General features: G+C 41.4%; 1 protein-coding gene across 4 annotated transcripts in view; it reads right to left on the minus strand.

Annotated features, from left to right (window-relative positions):
- The window catches only part of LOC110505197 (ecto-NOX disulfide-thiol exchanger 2), a 310,546-nt gene that overhangs the window by 4,264 nt on the left and 283,683 nt on the right, over positions 1-22,599 (minus strand). Inside the window, exons 10-14 of one of the 4 annotated variants that reach the window (XR_002470708.2) lie at positions 21,363-21,565; positions 19,920-20,066; positions 12,633-12,689; positions 11,846-11,902; positions 2,215-3,001 (exon numbers count right to left, since the gene is read on the minus strand). Coding sequence is in view for 2 of the 4 variants with exons in the window: in XM_021584250.2 (XP_021439925.1) it covers positions 2,215-2,323; positions 11,846-11,902; positions 12,633-12,689; positions 19,920-20,066; positions 21,363-21,565 (573 nt within the window). In the remaining 2 variants the exon portion in view is untranslated. Of the gene's footprint in view, positions 1-2,214; positions 3,005-11,845; positions 11,903-12,632; positions 12,690-19,919; positions 20,067-21,362; positions 21,566-22,599 lie in introns of all 4 variants that reach the window. The other 3 variants (XR_005041206.1, XM_021584250.2, XM_021584251.2) reach the window with 3 other exon arrangements.

Below are 22,599 nucleotides of genomic sequence, written 5' to 3' on the forward strand. Positions count from 1 at the left end.
TATATATATATATATATATATATAAATATAATGGTTGATTCACCCATCTTATCATACAGTAGTATAGGCTATTACTTTAGAACTTTAACTCAAACACTAAAGTTATACTACGGTATGATCCCATTCAGTCTGAGTGTTCATTAACCCATTTGTCCAACATGAAAACCAATGAGAACATGCCATCCAAAGTATCAAACTGTAGACCATTAATGTATAGCTAATCTATAGCTAACTAACAACATTAAGTTTGAGTGTTGATTCATTCACCGATCTGTCCAACATGAAAGCCAGCGAGAACCTCACATTCAAGAGACCACTCTACTTAACTCATCTTGTCTGACTGAAGTGAAAATGTATCTGTACTCTTCAAGTGTGTCTGTCTTCCCCAAAACACTCCCAGCTCTGTGGAAGACCTGTGTTTAAACCGTCCAGATTAAGAGAAGTGTTTAATGAAGACTTTGATGCTGCTCTCTACATTAAAGCTTCTCTGATCAGAGCAGCATGGGGCTTCACGCCCGCACTCACGCACACACTCAAAGGCGTTTCGCTCATCCCAACAATAACATCTGCTATCAGCTAATTGATATGATGATGCACTACTGATAGTCCTAAACCCCTGTGTAATAACATGAGCCCACTGAGGAACTAGCTCAGAAAACAAACACACCAGGTGAGACACTGGAGGAGAACAACTCTGATCAGATGTGTGTTTTAATGGCTGGATTAGGACCAAAGATATACAGACCAGCATAACTTGAAATCAGTCTATATACTTTGAATGGGTCCAAAAGCCTCCAAATGTCCAAATCATTTATAGCAAATTAATCAGAACTGTATGTTTAGTTGTAAAGGGACTTGTGGAGAAAGCAGTAGCTGCTCTGTTCCAAAGCCTAGTTATCTAAAGTTCATATTGATGTTAATTGACAATGCTAACTTTGTAGTTGGTGATGTCTACAGTTTCATTTTCTAACTGAATGTGTAATTATAGCCTAGCCTAGATATTCAGCCACTCTCCGAGAAACATGGAAGTTCAATAGAAAGTGCTTTGTTATTATCAAACTTCAAGTCTTGAAAAAGGCCTAGCATCTGTTCTTTCCTTCCCTATGTCTTTGTTTTGATCAGAGTTTAGTCATCTGTTTTCTCTTCTTTTTAAAGACAATGTTATGCACACAAACTGCGTCATTCTGGCTGATTTTCTGCCTGCTTGAACGCTGAATAGGTCAGATACACATAAAAACATGAAAGGACCCAGGAAATCGATATAACATTATCCAGAGATGCACATATACGATATATAACATTCCTTTAAGTGTTCATCTCATTGGTATTAATTTTGCCATCTAGAAGGACAGACAAAGCAGTTAAAGATGAGTTCACTTTTGAGCCAATGTCCTTTTTTCTCTGCGGTGCTCACTTCATCTTCAAACAAGATGTAATTTAGAACGATTCTGACAGAGAACACCCAGAATCCTCAGCAGCCATCTACTTCACTGAGCAGCCAAAGTGGGCCGGCATGGAGGGAGGGAGCGCCTCATTGACTACCTAACCAACTATGCCAAATATATGATCATTCCAGAATAACACCACTGTGGGACAGGACAGGTAACTCCCACTACCACACAATAGTGTGCATCCTGCCATCTGGCATAGGCCTAATCGTAACGCCACAATAGCTTTCCCTTGTATCTCAGCAAGACCTTACTTTCGAAAAACCAATTTGATCCAGGACCAACCGTTCCCCGTGGAAAGAACCCTCCACTGAAGTGGAGAATGTGCCATAAAAACATGCTGAAGGCCTCAGTAAACCAGACATTGAAAACATGTGAACCAGCCCAGAGAACTGGGAATAACCAGGGGAGGAAAACCAGGCTTTCCACAAAAAAACAGCTTTGATGATTGTGGATAGTTTCGCTAAAAATAACCAGTTAAATGAACAAGCAGTGTATGAACAAGCAGGGTCTTTTTCCTAGAGTTGATAGCGCTAGGGGAATGTTCTCCATTATACGTACAAATGTTGTTAGAAGGTTGTAGTAATGTTGTCTGAACATACCAACAAGCAAGGCTTCTTCCTCAGAGTTTACCGGACTAAGGTTGCAATAATGTTTGGTGAATGTGTCAAGTAGCAGGGCTTCTCTGAGTGGACAGGAATTGGGGGAATCTTCTCCTCCAACTGGGTTAATATAACATTATAGTAATGTTGTTAGGTGAACATACCAACTAGCAAGGCTTCTCTCTCAGAGTGAACAGGATTGGAGGGACTCTTCTCCGGGGGCAGACTCTCCTTCTCCTGACTGCAGGACACTACTTCTAACGCTGATGCCTCCTACAGTAAAGGAGTTGAAAACACTGTTAGACTGGTAGAGGACACACAAACACACACTGACGAATCTGGCTGTTGCATGTCACATAAAAAAATGTTTAAAATATGACTGGAACAGACTTCCTCAAAATCTTGAGTTTTATTATTAGGTCTAAAAATGTGAAAATACTCCTTACTCATCCTTGCATTCTCTCAGAGAGGAAAAAGCGACGCGAAATCTGTCTTCTCCGGCAGGTGGCGGTTTTTCGTTTATTTTCACTCACCAAGCCAGGATTTAATTTATTTACCCTTATTTTACCAGATAAATTGACAGAACACATTTGCATTTACAACAACGACCTGAGAGATAGTTAAAGGGGATAGTAAGGTGGACATGATGGTATGAGGGCTGGATTGGGAATTTAGCCAGGACACCGGGGTTAAAACCGTACTCATACGATAAGTGCCATGTGATCTTTAGTGACCACAGACAGTAAGGACACCCGTTTAACATCCCATCCGAAAGACAGGGCAATATCCCCAATCACTGCCCTGGGGCATTGGGATATTTTTTTTAGACCAGAGGGAAGAGAGCCTCCAACACCACTTCCAGCAGCATCTGGTCTCCCATCCAGGGACCCGAGCAGGACCAACCCTACTTAGCTTCAGAGGCAAGCCAGCAGTGGGATGCAGGGTGGTTTGCTGCTGAAAAAGAAGAAGAGTGTGTCGAATTTGGTTAACAAAAATTGGAATGGCTTACTTTGCTATGTGTGGCTTATTTGATCGAATATAAGTTTCGTAATTTTTTTTTTTTTTTTTACGAGTGTACTGATATAAGTAGGACATGTGATATCCTGGCAACTTTGAGAAAAAAAACTTAATATCGGAGTTGTGCCTGGTCATCACTAGTTGCCACAGTCATAAGCTCCGCCTATTTCTACATTTTCAATCATTAAAATGTGATTTACCACACTGCTAACCGTAACCCTAACTTTAAATTATGACCAGAAAGCACATTTTAGTTTTCATGATTATCTACGATAGAGCCAATTTCTGCGGCTTTGGTAACTAGTGGAAACCGTTGTGCCAGTTGTTCACACGGGTATCTGCCCTCTCATTGGCTAGAATGGTCCCACCAGATCATGCCTCCTCCAAACTGCCTGACATGTTTTAAGACATTTATTTTCATAGAGTATGTGGTCAATATAATGGATAATCTGTGATACTACCAAACCTTTATGCACCTGTATCTAATAAGCAGGCTAACTTGGTGGGAGGGCTTTCAATTAACACCATTAGCATAGCCCATCCAAACACACATGAAACAACTACACAATATAATTATTTTTAAAGTTTGTAACTGGAATAACTCAGCTGGTACCTGGATTATATAGAAACAAACATTCAATAAATACAATTATAATATGGGGAACACACACACATTCTTGTTCATCCAACCTTGTGGGGACACACAATTCAGTCCCATTCAAAATCCTACTTTCCCTAACCCCTAATCCTAAACCCTTACCCTAACCGTAACCAAAAAACCTAACCTTAACCCTAAAACTAACCCTAGCTCCTATGTATTTATTTTATTTAACCCTAAACCCTAACCCCAAACCTAATCCTAACCCCCTAGAAATAGCATTTTTTGTTCGTTTACTATTCTTGTGGGGACTTCTGGTAGAGTTAAACACGTCCACACACACAGTTAATATAGTTTAGTAATTTTATATGACATTCAGCTTTGTTTCAGTTAGTTTTTAGACTTAATTTATATGGTTTAGTTTGAGTTTTAGTGTTCGCGACAGAAAGGGAGGCTAGGAGCCATTTATGTGTTGTAGGCCTATAGTTATTTTTTTTGTCACTTCTTGACCCTGGGGGGGAAGTAATACATAAGGTGATGGGCGAGGACCATAGACTTGGATAGACATAACATCTCTGTATCGGTGTCATGACGGCGTCTGTGAGAGTATGTGCATTGAGGCCATCTCCATCTTAAAATAGTACAACTCCAACTGGGTCATTGGGTCATGCCAACCGGGTCAGGAGGGATCAGCCAATGAAGTTGGAAGTCCCGCCCAGTTGACTAAATCTAAACAGCGAAAGCCCTGAATGGCGTTGCCCATGCTAACACAGGCTTTTGGCCACTAGATGACTCCATACAACTTTGCTCAATGGAGATGGAGCCACTGATGAGGGAAGCAGAGCCTTTTGTACTTCAGCAAATTAGAGAGCACAGCAGCAGGACCCAAATAAGATGCCAGCACGATGAATCATCTCGACCACAGTGCTTCAGAAATATAGCTTCCTCGCATCAGAGACTGTGTTTGAGGTCACTGTCCAGCTGGAGAGTCAACCTGGCAGAGCATTAAGTGTCGCGTGTGAGCTGCGGAAATAGCAAGGATGGCAAGCAAGGAACTCTATGGCCAGGACAAAGTTTTGGTTAGGTTTAAACTATAAATCAATCCTAATGTGACTTGGATTTCAAGGATAAGTGCCTAGACTGGTGCAAGAAATCTGGCGGAATGAAACTGTTTACATCAAACCAATGTTGTTGTTTTTTACTTTAGTAGTAGATATTAGAAGAAACAAGTACCTTTATTTGACAGAGGATCAAACAACAAATTACGTCATGGCAAATTTGACTTATGTTTATGTAATATTAAACATGCATCATGACTAACCCCTTCAAATAGGGTTAATAAAAACAGCTGCAACAACAGAAAAAACATAAGCAGTAGAACACTTCACAAATATATCAGTTCACAGCCAGCCAGCTCTCCAAAAACTCTTGGGATGCAGGGAAGAAACCAGATCCAGTGCCACAATGCACTTTTTTGGATAAACAGCCATCCTTGCTTGGCAGAACTGGTATTTCCGCAGCTCACATGTGACACTTAATGCTCTGCCAGGTTGACCATCCAGCTGGACAGTGACCTCAAACACAATCTTCGATGCGAGGAAGCTATATTTCTGAAGCACTTTGGTCGAGATGATTCATCGTGCTGGCATCTTCCTGGGGTCCTGCTGCTCCACGGCTGTTCTCTCTAATTACTGAAGTACAAAAGGCTCTGCTTCCCTCATCAGTGGCTCCATCTCCATTGAGCAAAATGCCAGTCACATCCTTAGGTCCATCAGGCAACATGCTGCAGAGGTTGGCTCAAAGTTGGCTGCCATAGGATTCAGTATGCATGCGAAGCGCTGATGCAGTGACTTCAGGAGGACCTGTGCCAACTGTTTTACCACAGCAGTTGACTGCAACTGTGCCTCAAGGTTGAGAATGCACGGCACCAGATCAGACAGCAACTGTCTATCAGTTTGAAGTCGGTCGGTGTGAATTGCGAACGGATCCAGGATCTTCACAAGCTGCTCTAGCTTGGCCCAGTCATTGGTCGGCAAGTTGGTAAAAGTTGGAAAAAAAACCTTGAATACCACTTGATTTTACCCAAATATTAGAAGAAAAATACTTATATTTTTTAATATTTTTTTTACATAGTTTTAGTGGTTTTAGTTTAATTTCAGGTTACTAAATAGATTTTCTAATTGTTGTTTTTATTTTAGTTTCAGTTTTCGTTGACTATAATAACCTCGACATACACACAAAGTTAATGTCGTTAAGGATTTTATTGATGTCATTAATCGAATCTCAATTTTTCACCGCACGGGCCCTTTTTAAGCGTACGTGTTTCCTCACAGACACTGCACTTGGTGGCAGTTGCTGTTATGTAGCGCTGTCTGTTTGAAGAATCCACTATGCTCACAGGTTTGACTTACAGAGAGCTCAATCAAACACATTCCCAGGCATTTCTTTAGATAACAGCAACAAGATCATTTGTACAGAATAGCTAGCTAATTATAATAACGTTAGCTCACTAGCTAACCAAACTAATGTTTACAATGCCATTTGGCTGAATGCCTCTTGATATAATTAACTTCCCACAACTATTTTAATCAGAACAGGACATCCATTCCATTTAGCTACTGCTTTTGTTATAGGTCTCAGGTCAAAAGATTTATCGCAATTATCCCAGTTCTAGTTGTAGTAACTTGTGGACTAGTGCATGTTGAAGTCGCCTAGGCTAGATCTAATGGTTGTTTTAGCCTACATTAATTCAGACCGGGCTGACCTGTTGTTATTGTCTTCTGTGGAATTCATAACACTGTTGGGCAAGTTTAAATACTCTTTGTTCTTTGTAGAGACAGTTATTTTTTCCTGTAGTCAACCATACAATCTGAAATTGGGAGAACACTCATTTAGAATGCCTGGCTGTCGCTTTAACAGTCCTTGAGTGTGTGTGTATTAGTGAGTGCTCAAGTGTTAAACTTTAAGAACGTTGAGGGAGTAGGCAGGCCTACTTAAATATTGGAAGCATTTTGTTTCTGACACAGATTATTTTGTGTTTTCGTCCCACAGCATAGTATGCCTGTAACTCAATGCACTGCTTTTTGAATAGAAAAATCTTTCTTTATGGTCAAATTTGAGCAAATTCAAAAATTGCTATTAATCAAAATGAACTACAGAAAATGATGAGATTAATTATTTTAATTGTTTGACAGCACATACATACACACACAATCAGTACCCAGCAGCACCTGAAAACACAACACATACACTCCCATCAGACAGATGCAGTGGAAGATCAGAGGGGAGACAAATGCAGGAAGATAATTCAGAGAGGGAGCCGACAGCAATAGTTCTACCAGAGGGTGGAAACAGAGCGATGCTAATGATCAAGCTTTTGTTTACTGTGGGCTTCTGACAGGCTGGCAGAGGGAGGGTCAGGTATGTGTGTTTGTGACTGATGTGCAGTGCCTTCAGAAAGTATTCCCCTTGACTTATTCCACATTTTGGGGTGTTACAGCCTGAATTCAAATGAATTAAATATTTTTTTTCCTCACCCATCTAAACACAATACCCAATAACGGCAAAGTAAAAACATGTTTTAATTTTTTTTTGCTAATTTATTGAAAATTAAATACAGAAATGTAAAATTGACATGAATATTCACACCCCTGAGTAAATACTTTGTAGAAGCACCTTTGGCGGTGATAAGTTTAAGAGCTATGCACACCTGTATTGTACAATATTTGCCCTTTAAAAAATTCTTCAAGCTCTGTTGATTGTTGATCATTGCTGGACAGCAATTTTCAAGTCTTGCCATAGATTTTCAAGCCAATTTAAGTCAAAACTGTAACTAGGCCACTCGGAAGCATTCAATGTGTGTCTCGGTAAGCAACTCCAGTGTAGATTTGACCTTGTGTTTTAGGTTTATGTCCTGCTGAAAGGTGAATTCATCTCCCAGTTTCTGTTGGAAAACAGACTGAACCAAGTTCTTCTTTAGGATTTTACCTGTGCTTATAGTTAGTTGTATATGTTTTTATCCTAAAAAAAACTCCCTAGTCTTTGCTGATGACAAGCATACTCATAACATGATGCAGCCACAACCATGATTGAAAATATGAGTAGTATTCAATAGGGATGTGACAATTAACCATTTTGCTTAACTTTTAAACTGACATGAATAGTTTTTTGGGGTTTTTCCAAGTTTTTTTTATCCAAGTCAATTTACAATGCAGAATAATTGTCCTATTACGCATGTATGACCGCTACGGCCGAGGAATAAAGTTATATCTACCACAAACCTTTACAGTCATAGAACACAGTTACAGTAACATGTCGATAGGGACAATTGATAACTTTTCAGACAATTAAAAAAGTGCCACATCAAGTGGCAGACAGTAGAATTCTGCTCCCTTACAACAATAAACGTCACCTATTGATGTGCTGCTATAGTTTATAGTTTATGCAATGTTTTATGTTAGGGTAGCAATGTGTTGTATTTAAACTAAATGTTTCGGTAAGTCACTGTATTTAACAAACTTTAAAGTACTTTTTTAGGAGAGAGTGGTCTGCGCACAGGCAGCAGACATGCAGGCTGCGCGCAGCAGCTCAATATTATTTTATTGACAATTCTGGTTGCCTAGTTGTGGATTTAAATCCCGCTTTAGAAGCCGCATTCCTTATAGTCAAGTAAAATGTCTGTTTCTTGTTGGCATCATGTTGGCATTTAAACAACTGTAGTGTAGCCTACCCTAACAGACAGACAATCAAACATACATGGGGCCACATTCCTTGATGCCTGATAAGCGTAATCAATACAGGCTACCAGTAGCCTACTGTAATTTCATATGAAAAAAAAACGAAGAGCAGGCAGCCCTGTGCACGCAAGACTAGCCCGAAGACATTGGTGCCATGAATAAACTAGGATATTCTACACGCAACAGACCAAAGACTGAACGCACTTGCATCATTAGCGAGTGCGTTCAGAGACAGAGCAGGCAGGCCAGCACGAGGAAGAGAGAGGCAGAAGAAGGCAGAAGCATGCTCATATGTTTTGGTAATCTGCATCTTGCAAAGTCTTGTCTTGCAATGCTTTATAAATTCCCCAAGTAGCCAGAAATTCGCCTCCTCCTCTAGTTTTACTTTAATTACACAACTTCCCCAGGCCTTTGTAGCCTATCGGCTATAACACAGAAAATAATATGCTTTGTCATAACAGAACTGTGATTTTAATTACAGTGCCTTGCGAAAGTATTCGGCCCCCTTGAACTTTGCGACCTTTTGCCACATTTCAGGCTTCAAACATAAAGATATAAAACTGTATTTTTTTTGTGAAGAATCAACAACAAGTGGGACACAATCATGAAGTGGAACGACATTTATTGGATATTTCAAACTTTTTTAACAATTCAAAAACTGAAAAATTGGGCGTGCAAAATTATTCAGCCCCTTTACTTTCAGTGCAGCAAACTCTCTCCAGAAGTTCAGTGAGGATCTCTGAATGATCCAATGTTGACCTAAATGACTACTGATGATAAATACAATCCACCTGTGTGTAATCAAGTCTCCGTATAAATGCACCTGCACTGTGATAGTCTCAGAGGTCCGTTAAAAGCGCAGAGAGCATCATGAAGAACAAGGAACACACCAGGCAGATCCGAGATACTGTTGTGAAGAAGTTTAAAGCCGGATTTGGATACAAAAATATTTCCCAAGCTTTAAACATCCCAAGGAGCACTGTGCAAGCGATAATATTGAAATGGAAGGAGTATCAGACCACTGCAAATCTACCAAGACCTGGCCGTCCCTCTAAACCTTCAGCTCATACAAGGAGAAGACTGATCAGAGATGCAGCCAAGAGGCCCATGATCACTCTGGATGAACTGCAGAGATCTACAGCTGAGGTGGGAGACTCTGTCCATAGGACAACAATCAGTCGTATATTGCACAAATCTGGCCTTTATGGAAGAGTGGCAAGAAGAAAGCCATTTCTTAAAGATATCCATAAAAAGTGTCGTTTAAAGTTTGCCACAAGCCACCTGGGAGACACACCAAACATGTGGAAGAAGGTGCTCTGGTCAGATGAAACCAAAATTGAACTTTTTGGCAACAATGCAAAACGTTGTTTGGCGTAAAAGCAACACAGCTGAACACACCATCCCCACTGTCAAACATGGTGGTGGCAGCATCATGGTTTGGGCCTGCTTTTATTCAGCAGGGACAGGGAAGATGGTTAAAATTGATGGGAAGATGGATGGAGCCAAATACAGGACCATTCTGGAAGAAAACCTGATGGAGTCTGCAAAAGACCTGAGACTGGGACGGAGATTTGTCTTCCAACAAGACAATGATCCAAAACATAAAGCAAAATCTACAATAGAATGGTTCAAAAATAAACATATCCAGGTGTTAGAATGGCCAAGTCAAAGTCCAGACCTGAATCCAATCGAGAATCTGTGGAAAGAACTGAAAACTGCTGTTCACAAATGCTCTCCATCCAACCTCACTGAGCTCGAGCTGTTTTGCAAGGAGGAATGGGAAAAAATGTCAGTCTCTCGATGTGCAAAACTGATAGAGACATACCCCAAGCGACTTACAGCTGTAATCGCAGCAAAAGGTGGCGCTACAAAGTATTAACTTAAGGGGGCTGAATAATTTTGCACGCCCAATTTTTGATTTGTTAAAAAAGTTTGAAATATCCAATAAATGTCGTTCCACATCATGATTGTGTCCCACTTGTTGTTGATTCTTCACAAAAAAATACAGTTTTATATCTTTATGTTTGAAGCCTGAAATGTGGCAAAAGGTCGCAAAGTTCAAGGGGGCCGAATACTTTCGCAAGGCACTGTAAGTGAAAAAAACAACAAAAGAAAAACATTGTTTTTCGGGTAGGGATCTTTCATAACGTTAAGGATCCCAACTTCGTCTCAAAGTTTAAACGCTCACACCCCTAGCACTCAGTGATATGTTGTGTTGGATTTGCCCCAAACATAACACTTTGTATTGAGGACAAAAAGTACATTTCTCTGCCACATTTCTTTCCAGTATTACTTTAGTGCATTGTTGCAAACAGGATGCATGTTTTGGAATATTTTATCTGGTTATCATTTAGGTTAGTTTTGTGGAGTAACTACAACATTGTTGATCCATCCTCAGTTCTGTCATATCACAACCATTAAACTCTGTAACTGTTTTAAAAATCCCCATTGGCTTCATAGTGTAATCCCTGAGCGTTTCCCTTCCTCTCCAGCAACTGAGTTAGGAAGGACGCCTGCATTTTGTAGTGACTGGGTGTATTGATACACCATCCAAAGACTAATTAATAACTTTTCCACGCTCAAAGGGATATTCAGCATCTGCTTTTTTAATTTTTTACACATCTACCAATCGGTGCCCTTCTTTACAAGCAATTGAAAAACCTCCCTGGTATTTTTGGTTGTATCTGTGCTTGACATTCACTACTCGATTGAGGGACCTTACAGATAATTGTATGTGTGGGGTACAGAGATGAGGTAGTCATTAAAAAAAGAATGTTAACTACAATTATTGAAAAACAAAGAATTACTCAGATAAAAATTACTCTGACAAGTTTCAAAATCTCGCTGAAGTTTCTAGCACAAGCATTATTAGCTAGCTGGGAAGGGCTCAGCAGGACGACTGACTCAACTGATTGAACCGAATCTGCTAAATTATTACAGACAAAGCGTAATTAAGCAAATTAATGCTTGTGATGCACACCCATCAAATTATGCAAATGTAAGAACAGCCTGCTTGTACTGTACTTGAAACAACGATACAGATATTACATTAAATGGCACATGGTTACATCTAATCGGTACTAGTGCTCGCAAGTCCAAATTCCATGTGCATTTCAGAGGTCACATTTATACGTAAATGTAAAAAGGTTTCAATTATCTAAATTAGGAAAGGTTTCATGGTACACCTGAGAGTTCCTCAAGGCACACTGTTTGGGAACCACTATATTATGGGACGGGACCTTGATTTCCTAAACCAGTTGTGTTGGGTGATTTATCCTGCAACAAATAAAGTCCTCCTGCATAAGATTCGCCTGTAATGATCTGTCATGTAATGATCTAAGGAGAGGAGAGGAGAAAAGAGGAGAAAGAGCGAGGATAGAAAGAGAAATATAGTGGAATAGAGAAAAAGAGGAACAGAGAGAGATACAGCCCTTTTCTACTTACATTGACTTGATTAGCTCTCTCCTCACTCGTTCTGTCCTCTTGCAGGGACATCTCCAGCTAGAGTCAATTATGAAAATTAGAAAAGCCGTCACCGTCTAACATATCAAATTCTTATGTTAATACACACACACACACACACACACACACACACACACACACACACACACACACACACACACACACACACACACACACACACACACACACACACACACACAGGGGGAGAGACAAAGGAGGGGAGAAAATACAGAGGGAGCCGATGGCAATAGTTCTAACAGAGGGAGGAAACAGAGAGAGAGAGAGGGAGAGAGAGAGAGAGAAAGAGAAATAGAGAGAGAGACAGAGAGCGCGAGACAGAGCTGAGAGTCTTAGCGATACTAATGATCAAGCTGTTGGTTACTGTGGGTTTCTGACAGGCTGGCAGAGGGAGGGAGGGATGGAAGGGTGTTTGTGTCTGTTTGACTGATGTGTTTGTGTGTGTGGGCGCTGCCCTGTCTGACCCGGTCGTGGTGGGCTAATACTCCTCACTATGCTATTATGTGTGTGTGATTGGACAAGCCCTTGACTTCCTAACCCAGTTGTGTAGGGTTGATTTATCTGGCAACAAATAAAGTCCTTCTGCACTGGATTGGCCTGTAATGATTTGTCATGTCACTGGAAGAGAAGAGAGAGGAGAGGAGAAATAGGGAGGATACAGACAAAAAGAGAGAGGGGAATAGAGGAAGAGGGAGAGAGGGAAAGAGAAAGAGAAAAAGTAGAGTGAATGTCACAGCCCTTTTCCACTTACATTGACTTGATTAGCCCTCTCCTTGCTCCCTCTGTCATCTTGTAGGGAAATCTCCAGCTAGAGTCAATTATAAAAATGAGAAGAGCCAACACTGTCTAACATGCCAGATTCTTATGTAAGCAGACATGTGTACACACACACAAACACTCACACTGACCACAAATCTAGAGAGCAACGCCCTCTGCAAATTGATTTATCTTCCTTCCAATGATGAATCTCTGTATGTACGTACGCATGCTATAATGACTATATTTCCCATGGATCACTACTTGGGGACACATTTCAGCGCCTAGTGGTAATCTAATCTAAGTAAGGTACAATACATGACCAAAAATATGTGGACACCTGCTCCTCGAACATCTATTTCCAAAATCATGGGCATTAATATGGAGTTGGTCCCCACTATGCTGCTATAACAGCCTCCACTGTTCTGGGAAGGCTTTCCACTGATGTTGGGCGATTAGGCCTGGCTCGCAGTCGGCGTTCCAATTCATCCCAAAGGTGTTCGATCGGGTTGATGTCAGGGCTCTGTGCAGGCCAGTCAAGCTCTTCCACACCGATATCGACAAAATATTTCTGTATGGACCTCGCTTTGTGCATGGTGGCATTGTCATGCTGAAACAGGAAAGGACAGAATCAGCTAGAATGTCATTGTATGCTGTAGCGTTAAGAATTCCCTTCACTGGCACTAAAACAGCCCCAGACCATTATTCCTCCTCCACCAAACTTCACATTTGGCACTATGCATTTGGGCAGGTAGTGTTCGCCTGGCATTCGCCAAACTCAGATTTGTCCGTCGGACTGCCAGATGGTGAAATGTGATTCATCCCTCCAGAGAACGCGTTTCCACTGCCCAGAGTCTAAGGGCGGCAAGCTTTCCACTACATGTTTTCCAAAATTAGTTCATAGTTTTGATGTCTTCACTATTATTCTACAATGTAAACATTTTTAAAAAATAAAGAAAAACCCTTGAATGAGTAGGTGTGTCCAAACTTTTGACTGGTACTGTCAAGGGTTGGGATGGGTACTGAAACCCGGTATTAAACGGGCCCCGGGGCTAAATTATGAAAGACTGTAGTATCGATAAGCTCCAACGTTATCAGTTCTGCTTTCGATACTGGAGAAATTAAGAAAATACATTTCCTATTTATTAAACATTATCTTGCACATTTTATCTCACCAACCATTTCTAATTTGCAATAAGATTAAGCCATTCGTCTATGATGCATTTTTGCTATTCCCAATCCAGAAGAGAGATGAAAACACAACAATTCAACACATGAAAACATTTTTTTTTTTTACTGTAGGGAGATGAGTAAGGCACTAAACCCCAAATATACCCCTCCCTCCGGGAGGTACCTCAGTGATACATTAATTTCTACCTGGTATGGTGTAGAAAATGCCAATGTGATCACTGAGCTGAAGGACATGCCAAAGCTGGCCATCACATCAGATGGGTGGACCAGCCTCTGTCAGGACCACTATCTCACTGTTACAGTGCCCTACACAAGCCAGGGCAGTGTAAAACAGAAGGTCCTCCACACCAGGGCAGTATACAAATCGCAAACAGGCGAAGTAGTGGCAGAGGAGATCTCAGACATTCTGGAAGAGTTTGAGATAGAGGCAAGCAAGATTGTAGCTGTGACTGTTGATAATGCTGGCTATATGGATGTTGCCACCAAGAGGCTACACATCCTAAAAATAAGTTTGTGCACACATTGAATCTGGCATCGCAGAAAATCTACAAAATGACTTTCATTGATAAATGGGCAGCCCGAATCAGAGCAGTGGTCGTGTGGTTCAAGAGATCCTCGATGTCCAAAACAATCTTGAAGGAAAAGGAGCAGCGCCTTACTTAGTAAGAAGCCAGTTCACCCTATTAAAGTATTATTTTGAAATTCCCTCATTTAACAATTTAATTAAATATTCAAGTGTGCTGTAATTAAATGTATGTGGTTTTTTCTTGTTGTTTCAGTCCTTCCGCAACACTCACTCATACTTGATGTCAAGACAAGATGGAATCCAGCGATCCAAGCGGCAGCCTTGTACCCACAGCTGCGAAAAGCATTGACCAAGGACAACCTGGACCGTCTGAAGGATGAGGACTTCCATAAGGCTGAGGAGTTTGTCCAGCTCATGAGAATCCTCTATACATCCACAATGTGTGTCATGTGAAAATAACGCCACCTGTGGACAGATCATACCCATCCTCCAACAACTGGAAGAGCACTAAACTGTGGAGCATGAAGATACAACGTTTGTGGCAACCATCAAAGAGAAGGTGTGGGAAAATCTCTCCGAGCGCTATCAGGATAAGGACATTCATGCCTTCCTGCATGAGGCTACAGCAATGGACCCCAGATTTAAAGGGAGGCCGGTGAGTGACGCCACCTGGGACAGGCTGAGGAAGGCAACTGTTGAGGTCAATGTGACAGGAGCAACACCAAGGCTGTCAAAAGAGCCGGAAAAGACAGACACAGAGCACCAGCAACAGGAGGAGGAGTCTGAAGGAGAAGGAAATGGAGGAGGCAGTCCCTCCATTGTACAAAACAAGGGGTGCCTTGGAGGAGCTGTTCTCAGAGGAGGCCAGGGAGTTGAGGTTGACGATCCAACAGAACACCTCGTCCCTCACCCTCAGCGATTGTGTTGACCTAGAGGTCGAGCTCTACAAAGGCCTGCCTCCCATCCCCATGGCTGAAGATCCTGTGATGTGGTGGTGGGAGAAGTGAGCTACTCTGCCCCTCCTCACAAACATTGCAACAAGCTACCTCTGTGCTCAAGTCTCCTCCATCCCTAGCGAGAGGGTATTTTCGACTGCAGGGAACACAATAAGCCAGGAGAGGTCCTGACTTCTGCCAGAGAAGGCAAATATATTGATCTTTCTCCAGAAGAACTGATAAGAACTGTTACTCCTTTTGCAGCCTACCTGCGTGCCCCACCCGTGTTGCTCTATACCACTGTATTTTCTTTTGCAGGAAAATAGTTTTTCATTTGTTTTACATTTTCATCATCACAACATTAGAGCCTATAATAGTGATTTGTTCAAAACACTGCTGTTTCTTTTGCTGTAAAATAATAGTTAATTATTTTTATTTAACATTTCAGAAAATAAAGCAATGTTAATTCTGTCCTTGATGTCTTTCGTTTTTTTTCATAAAAAATAACAAAAATAACCGATAAAGTACCAGATCGATAAGCAGTATCAGTAAGAGTAGTAATACCATTAAAATCTTAAAGATACCCATCTCTAGTCAAGGGCTCCAATACGATCCAGGAACGATATGTTTTAGTTTTAAATGATTCGGTTTAATTAGAGAACGATTCGATGCGATTCGTTTCGATGTGATGCACTAACATTTGTTGCATAAACACTTTCCATTCTAAATAAAAATCAAACTACATAGATTATTAGTTCAATGACAAAGCCTAATATCACGCAAGCCAAATTACTATTTAAATGCTGAAGGTGCTGCGTAGATGTGCAAGATCAGGAACCTAACTTGCGTTGGTCAGCGCACGAAGCTGGGCACAGTGCGCAGTTTGACTAGGCTACTGAAAGTGTCTGGGGTTGTTTGGCATGCAAACTGACTTACAGACATGGCCAAAAGTTTTGAGAATGACACAAATACTAATTTCCACAAAGTTTGCTGCTTCAGTGTCTTTAGATATTTTTGTCAGATGTTACTATGGAATACTGAAGTATAATTACAAGCATTTTAGTGTGTGTCAAAGGCTTTTATTGACAATTACATGAGGTTGATGCAGAGTCAATATTTGCAGTGTTGACCCTTCTTTTTCAAGACCTCTGCAATCCGCCCTGGCATGCTGTCAATTAACTTCTGGGCCAGATCCTGACTGATGGCAGCCCATTCTTGCATAATCAATGCTTGGAGTTTGTCAGAATTTGTGGGGTTTTGTTTGTCCACCTGCCTCTTGAGCATTGACCACAAGTTCTCAACGGGATTAAGGTCTGGGGAGTTTCCATGGACCCGAAATATCACTGTTTTGTTCCCTGAGCCACTTAGTTACCACTTTTGCCTCATGGCAAGGTGCTCCATCATGTTGGAAAAGGCATTGTTCGTCACCAAACTGTTCCTGGATGGTGGGGAGAAGTTGCTTTCAGAGGATGTGTTGGTACCATTCTTTATTCATGGCTGTGTTCTTAGGCAAAATTGTGAGTGAGCCCACACCCTTGGCTGAGAAGCAACCCCAAACATGAATGGTCTCAGGATGCTTTACTGTTGGCATGACACAGGACTGATGGTAGCACTCACCTTGTCTTTTCCGGACAAGCTTTTTTCCGCATGCCCCAAACAATCAGAAAGGGGATTCATCAGAGAAAATGACTTTACCCCAGTCCTCAGCAGTCCAATCCCTGTACCTTTTGCAGAATATCAGTCCGTCCCTGATGTTTTTCCTGGAAAGAAGTGGTTTCTTTGCTGCCCTTCTTGACACCAGGCCATCCTCCATAAGTCTTCACCTCACTGTGCGTGCAGATGCACTCACACCTGCCTGCTGCCATTCCTGAGCAAGCTCTGTACTGGTGGTGCCCCGATCCCCACAGCTGAATTAACTTTAGGAGACGGTCCTGGCACTTGCTGGACTTTCTTGGGTGCCCTGAGGCCTTCTTCACAACAATTGAACCGCTTTCCTTGAAGTTCTTGATGATCTGATAAATGGTTGATTTAGGTGCAATCTTACTGACAGCAATATCCTTGCCCGTGAAGCCCTTTTGTGCAAAGCAATGACGACGGCACGTGTTTCCTTGCAGGTAACCATGGTTGACAGAGGAAGAACAATGATTCCAAGCAACACCCTCCTTTTGAAGCTTCCAGTCTGTTATTCAAACTCAATCAGCATGACAGAGTGATTTCCAGCCTTGTCCTCGTCAACACTCACACCTGTGTTAACGAGAGAATCACTGACATGATGTCCGCTGGTCCTTCTGTGGCAGGGCTGAAATGCAGTGGAAATGTTTTTTAGGGATTCAGTTCATTTGCATGGCAAAGAGGGACTTTGCAATTCATATGATCACTCTTCATAACATTCTGGATTATATGCAAATTGCCATCATACAAACTGAGGCAGCAGACTTTGAAAATTAATATTTGTATCATTCTCAAAACCTTTGGCCACGACTAAGAGATCAATGACTGTCACCACAGTTAAATGCAGTTTGACACTGAAGGAGAGGATGCATCATTTGTATTTTTGGAAGGTAGAAATGTTGAAAGTATAATATGAGAAAAAAAATTGGATCTGGAAACACTGGACAGTTACTTTAACAAACGTAACATGCAGTCTGACCGATGCATGTTACATTTGGATCGGTTTGGGGTTCGCAGACCGACGCATTTGTATTTGAATCAGGGACCGATGCCTGTCTGTGAATGGTTACATCCCTACTATCTAGATTCAGTATATGGCTAGTATGAAGATGTTTTAGTCTGCGTGTTGGCAGAGTGCCATGAACAGTGGTGTTGACACATGGTGAATTTAAAATGCGGTTTCAGTTTACACAGGCTGGTTTAGTGTAAAGAAGTTAGTCAGCGAGGAGTAGTTGGAGGTGTGGTGCTGTGCTTTAAAAAGCAGTGGTGATACATGGCTAATGTTAAAGTAACTGTCCAGTGTTTCCATATTTCTATGAAAATTGACCTATATTTACTTACAATATGAGTGAAATGGTTTTCCTTCCAAAATGTTTAATTAAGTATGTTAAAAAGCAGCTTTCTGTGTTGTAATGGTGTGGGCATGTACTGGACATTACAAATATGCACGCAAGTACACCGCTGATTGGCCAGCTCATCCTCCTCTGATAAAGTGGTGGTGAAACTAGTAGTTAGTTTGAGTAGGCCAGTTTGATGTAAAGAGGATTGACTCATCTCTCTCTATATATGTGTCATGGCAGAATCAGAATTATTTAGGTAACATTTATAAATAAAATGTTTTATTTATTTTATTTCATGCTTATGTGAGATATGTCATTAGAATGTCTATCTTTGGATAATACTGTTGGCCGGTTGCAGTTATCTGTTCTCTGTCAGGGTTCAGTTACTTGGGCCGCAGAGAGGGGAGAGGTCAAGCTTGTCTTCATATGTAAACATATATTTTAAACCATGTTAAAGGATGATTGAGGGGGAACCAATGTCCACAATGTCTGTGTGCCAGTCACTGTGTCTCCGTGAGCTTGTCCAGAATGGGAGTGTCTAAAATGACAATTGATATATATCCTAATGTCTTGGTACTATGTTGTACCAAGAACGAGAAGTAGAACCTCGTTTTAGGAGAGCAAACTGAACGATAATTTATAGCTAATGCTGTCTAGCTATGGAATACTCCTCTCTCAAGTAAAGTCTTCCTTTGTAATGTTCCTAAGATCTGTTATTCGTCATGTGAGTTGAGATGGGTGTGTCTTGGCTATAAATGATACTAAGAACTGTTTTGTAAGCACTCTCAGAAAATTCATTTATAGACACTGAATTGATCTGAGAGTCACAGGGTTGTGATGGAGCTCATATAATTAAAGATGGACTTTATGATAACTCTGACTTGAGTGTGGTTTGCTCTCATGATTTGGTAAATAGAGGAAATTTCCACTACATATGTCATACTTAAGCAATAAGGCGCGAGGGGATATATTGGCCAATATCCCAAGTCTAAGTGCTGTTCTTCTGCAAGTCCCGAAGCGGAGTGCCTGGATACAGCCATTAGCCGTGTGTTTTGGCCATATACCACAAACCCCAGAAGTGCCTTATTGCTATTATAAGCTGGTTACCAACATAAATAGAACTGTATTTTTGTGTCATACTCGTGGTATATTGTCTGATATACAGTACACATGACTGAAATACTGTTTTAGCCAATCTGCATCCAGGACCCAAATTACACAGTTTATAACACTAAATGACCTGTCCCTCTTCTTTCTATCCACTTTCTACCCGTCTCTTTCTCACTACTGTATATGGCATTCTACTTGACCCTCTCTCTATGGGATTCCAAATTAACTATATTTTTTTTTAGGGGTTGATCAGCTGACACTGGGATATTGAAGAAATGCAATGCCATTTGGAATGAAATTAAATACACTGCAATTCAAGTCTACCACAGCCTGGGTTCCAGTAGCAGACCAATTATTTCTGAAATATTTCTCATGCATTGAAACTCATTTTGAACTAATTTAATTACAATTACAGCACAAATCCGATATTGTAATTCCATTTCAAACCCCAGGAGTTTTTCAAACAAGCTGTAAAGTGTGCATGTGTTGTGTGTGTGTGTGTTACTGACCTGTGGTGTGTGTGTTGTCAGTGTTTTCAGGCTCTGCAGTCCTTCCTTGAGGCTCTTTACTTGACTCTCCAGCTGCTGTTTGTCCTCCACAGTCTTCTCCATCTCTGCCTCCCGCTGTTTCATTTCTTCACACATCTTCAACAGTTGCTGCAAACAGAGAGGAGATACAGTTAGCCACAGATACTATTTAACCCTTACTTTTCTGCTACAGAGGTGACACAGCTAGCCACAGATGCTAACTAAGGGTCTGCTACAGAGAGAAGGCACAATTAGCTACAGATGCTAACTAATCTTTAAAGACACAAATGTTAACTAACCCTTAAGACAGAGGAGGCACAGTTAGCCACAGATGCCTGCTTACAACAGGCATATGCCGCATGCTAGTTATTAACCCTTTATGCATCAGCTACAGAGAGGAAACCAAGTTAGCACTTATGTTTCAGGATTTGCTATTGAGTAGGAACTTTTAGCTCATAGCTTATCTATCTAGTCTCTCTGGTGCTGCAAGTTAGAACCACGTAGTAGCTGAAAAGTCCTTTCTCCTTATCCATTTCAGCTTATCCATCACAGTCTCTGTTGGGTTTAGGCTGAAATACGGAAGTATAACATGACTCACAAATGGAAGAAATTCATAGAACCTGGGCACACTCAAGTCACCTGCTGATAATATTTGATGGTAATTTGCCAGAGCCAGCATGATAACGCAATTTAGCATGGAGCAATAAGAAGCATCCAATTGGTCTCTTCCTCCTCATTTTAATCCATTAATTTAATCTTTCCATGGAAATGTTCAAACTTGCGTGTTAGAAATGTAATTACCATCTGTCTATTCAAATGAGCAGGAGGACGACACATTATTTATGCTCAAAACCAACATTTAAAAAAATATATTTCTATTAACTATGACCGCTGACAACTTGAGGATATTTGATGACCCAGCAGGTGATGGGAGCAACAGATTTCCTGCCTCAGAGGGTTGTTTACCTTACCAATAGTATGATGGTTGTTTTCTCTGAGAGGGAGATTTTAATAGAAAACCCTTCGAGCTGGTTGGTATTGGTTTCTGTAGAGCGTCGAGGACAGCAGAGTGATCAGATTCTAGAATGACTCTCTCCCTCTGAAGTCTTTCTATTGTTCTTTCTTTTTCTCTCTAACCATCCATCTTACTCTGAGTGCCTCCCTCTGCTGCTCTTGTTTTCAGCTTGCATCTCTCCCTACCACTCTCTCATCTCTTTATTAGTGCTGTGTGTAGGTGTGCACGCGCCTGTGTGTGTGTGATTGAGAGGGCAGTTCTCTATCCACCTCCATTAAAAGTGACTTTTCATCAAAACCACTTGTCACCCCAGAAAGAAAGCAAAACCAACGGATTATGACTCTCACCAGCTAGAATCTGCAGGACTTGCTGCAAAAAGTTATGCTATAGTATGTGTGGTTGAAGTATACCTTCTGCATGCCCTGTAGTGCCTGTTGTAGAAAGGTTAGTTGTTGCTGCCTGCAGGCGTCCTCTTCACTGTGTTGTGGAGGTGTGTGTTCGTGGTTCTTGCCCTGCTCCTGCTTCAGCAGCTCCACCTCGTTTCTGTAGGCATCCAGCTGACAGCGCAGAGAGTCATTCTCCTCCTTTAAAGCCTCCGCCTGGGACACAGGGCCTACACACACACACACACACACACACACACACACACACACACACACACACACACACACACACACACACACACACACACACACACACACACACACAAGAGACGTAGAACATCACAACTGCAGTATCATAACATTATACTGTATAAACAGCCTTTAAATGTCTATTGATGATCTGAGGATCTGCAACTTTACGGGAGAGGCTTTGAAATCCTAACCTGTCCTATAATGAACAGACAGGAGAGACAGTGTGATGAGAAATACTCAATAAATCCTAACCTGTCCTATAATAAACAGACAGGAGAGACAGTGTGATGAGAAATTCTCATGAAATCCTAACCGGTCCTATATTTAACAGACAGGAGAAACAGTGTGATGAGAACTACTCATTAAATCCTTACCTGTCCTATATTGAACAAACAGGAGAGACAGTGTGATGAGAACTACTCATGAAATCCTAACCTGTCCTATTAAACAGACAGGATGAGACACTGATGAAAACTACTCAGCCCCTGTTCCTTTGGGCTTTGAAAGGAGAGTCTTCATTCTCCAATGCTGTCTGAGGGGACATGTGTGATGTAATGAGAGGGTGTGTTTGTGTAGCTGAGCTGGAGAGATAAGACCTGAGAGTGATTGTGTAAGAGAGGCCTAGCACAGTGTTTGCGCGTGTTAGAATGAGCATAGAGACTCATGCTGGCTTCTTTGAATCAGGCATAGGGTCTGTTTGAACCAAGAGATACAGACTTCTAAGACACAGAGACCTCTGAGTCATCCACCTGCTCTGGTTAATGTGTGTGTGTGTGTGTGTGTGTGTTCTCTGTGTGTGTGTGTGTGTGTGTGTGTGTGTGTGTGTGTGTGTGTGTGTGTGTGTGTGTGTGTGTGTGTGTGTGTGTGTGTGTGTGTGTGTGTGTGTGTGTGTGTGAGAGCTAGCAGCAGGGAGGTTTTGGGTGAGGTTTGTATTAATCCGGGAGCCTCATCAAGTTGCTGTCCGGGGTAGCCAGCTGATTCCCACTCCACAACGTGACAGGCTTTAGCATCG

Source organism: Oncorhynchus mykiss, chromosome 31 (genome assembly GCF_013265735.2).
Source record: "Oncorhynchus mykiss isolate Arlee chromosome 31, USDA_OmykA_1.1, whole genome shotgun sequence".
Classification (NCBI taxonomy): domain Eukaryota; kingdom Metazoa; phylum Chordata; class Actinopteri; order Salmoniformes; family Salmonidae; genus Oncorhynchus; species Oncorhynchus mykiss.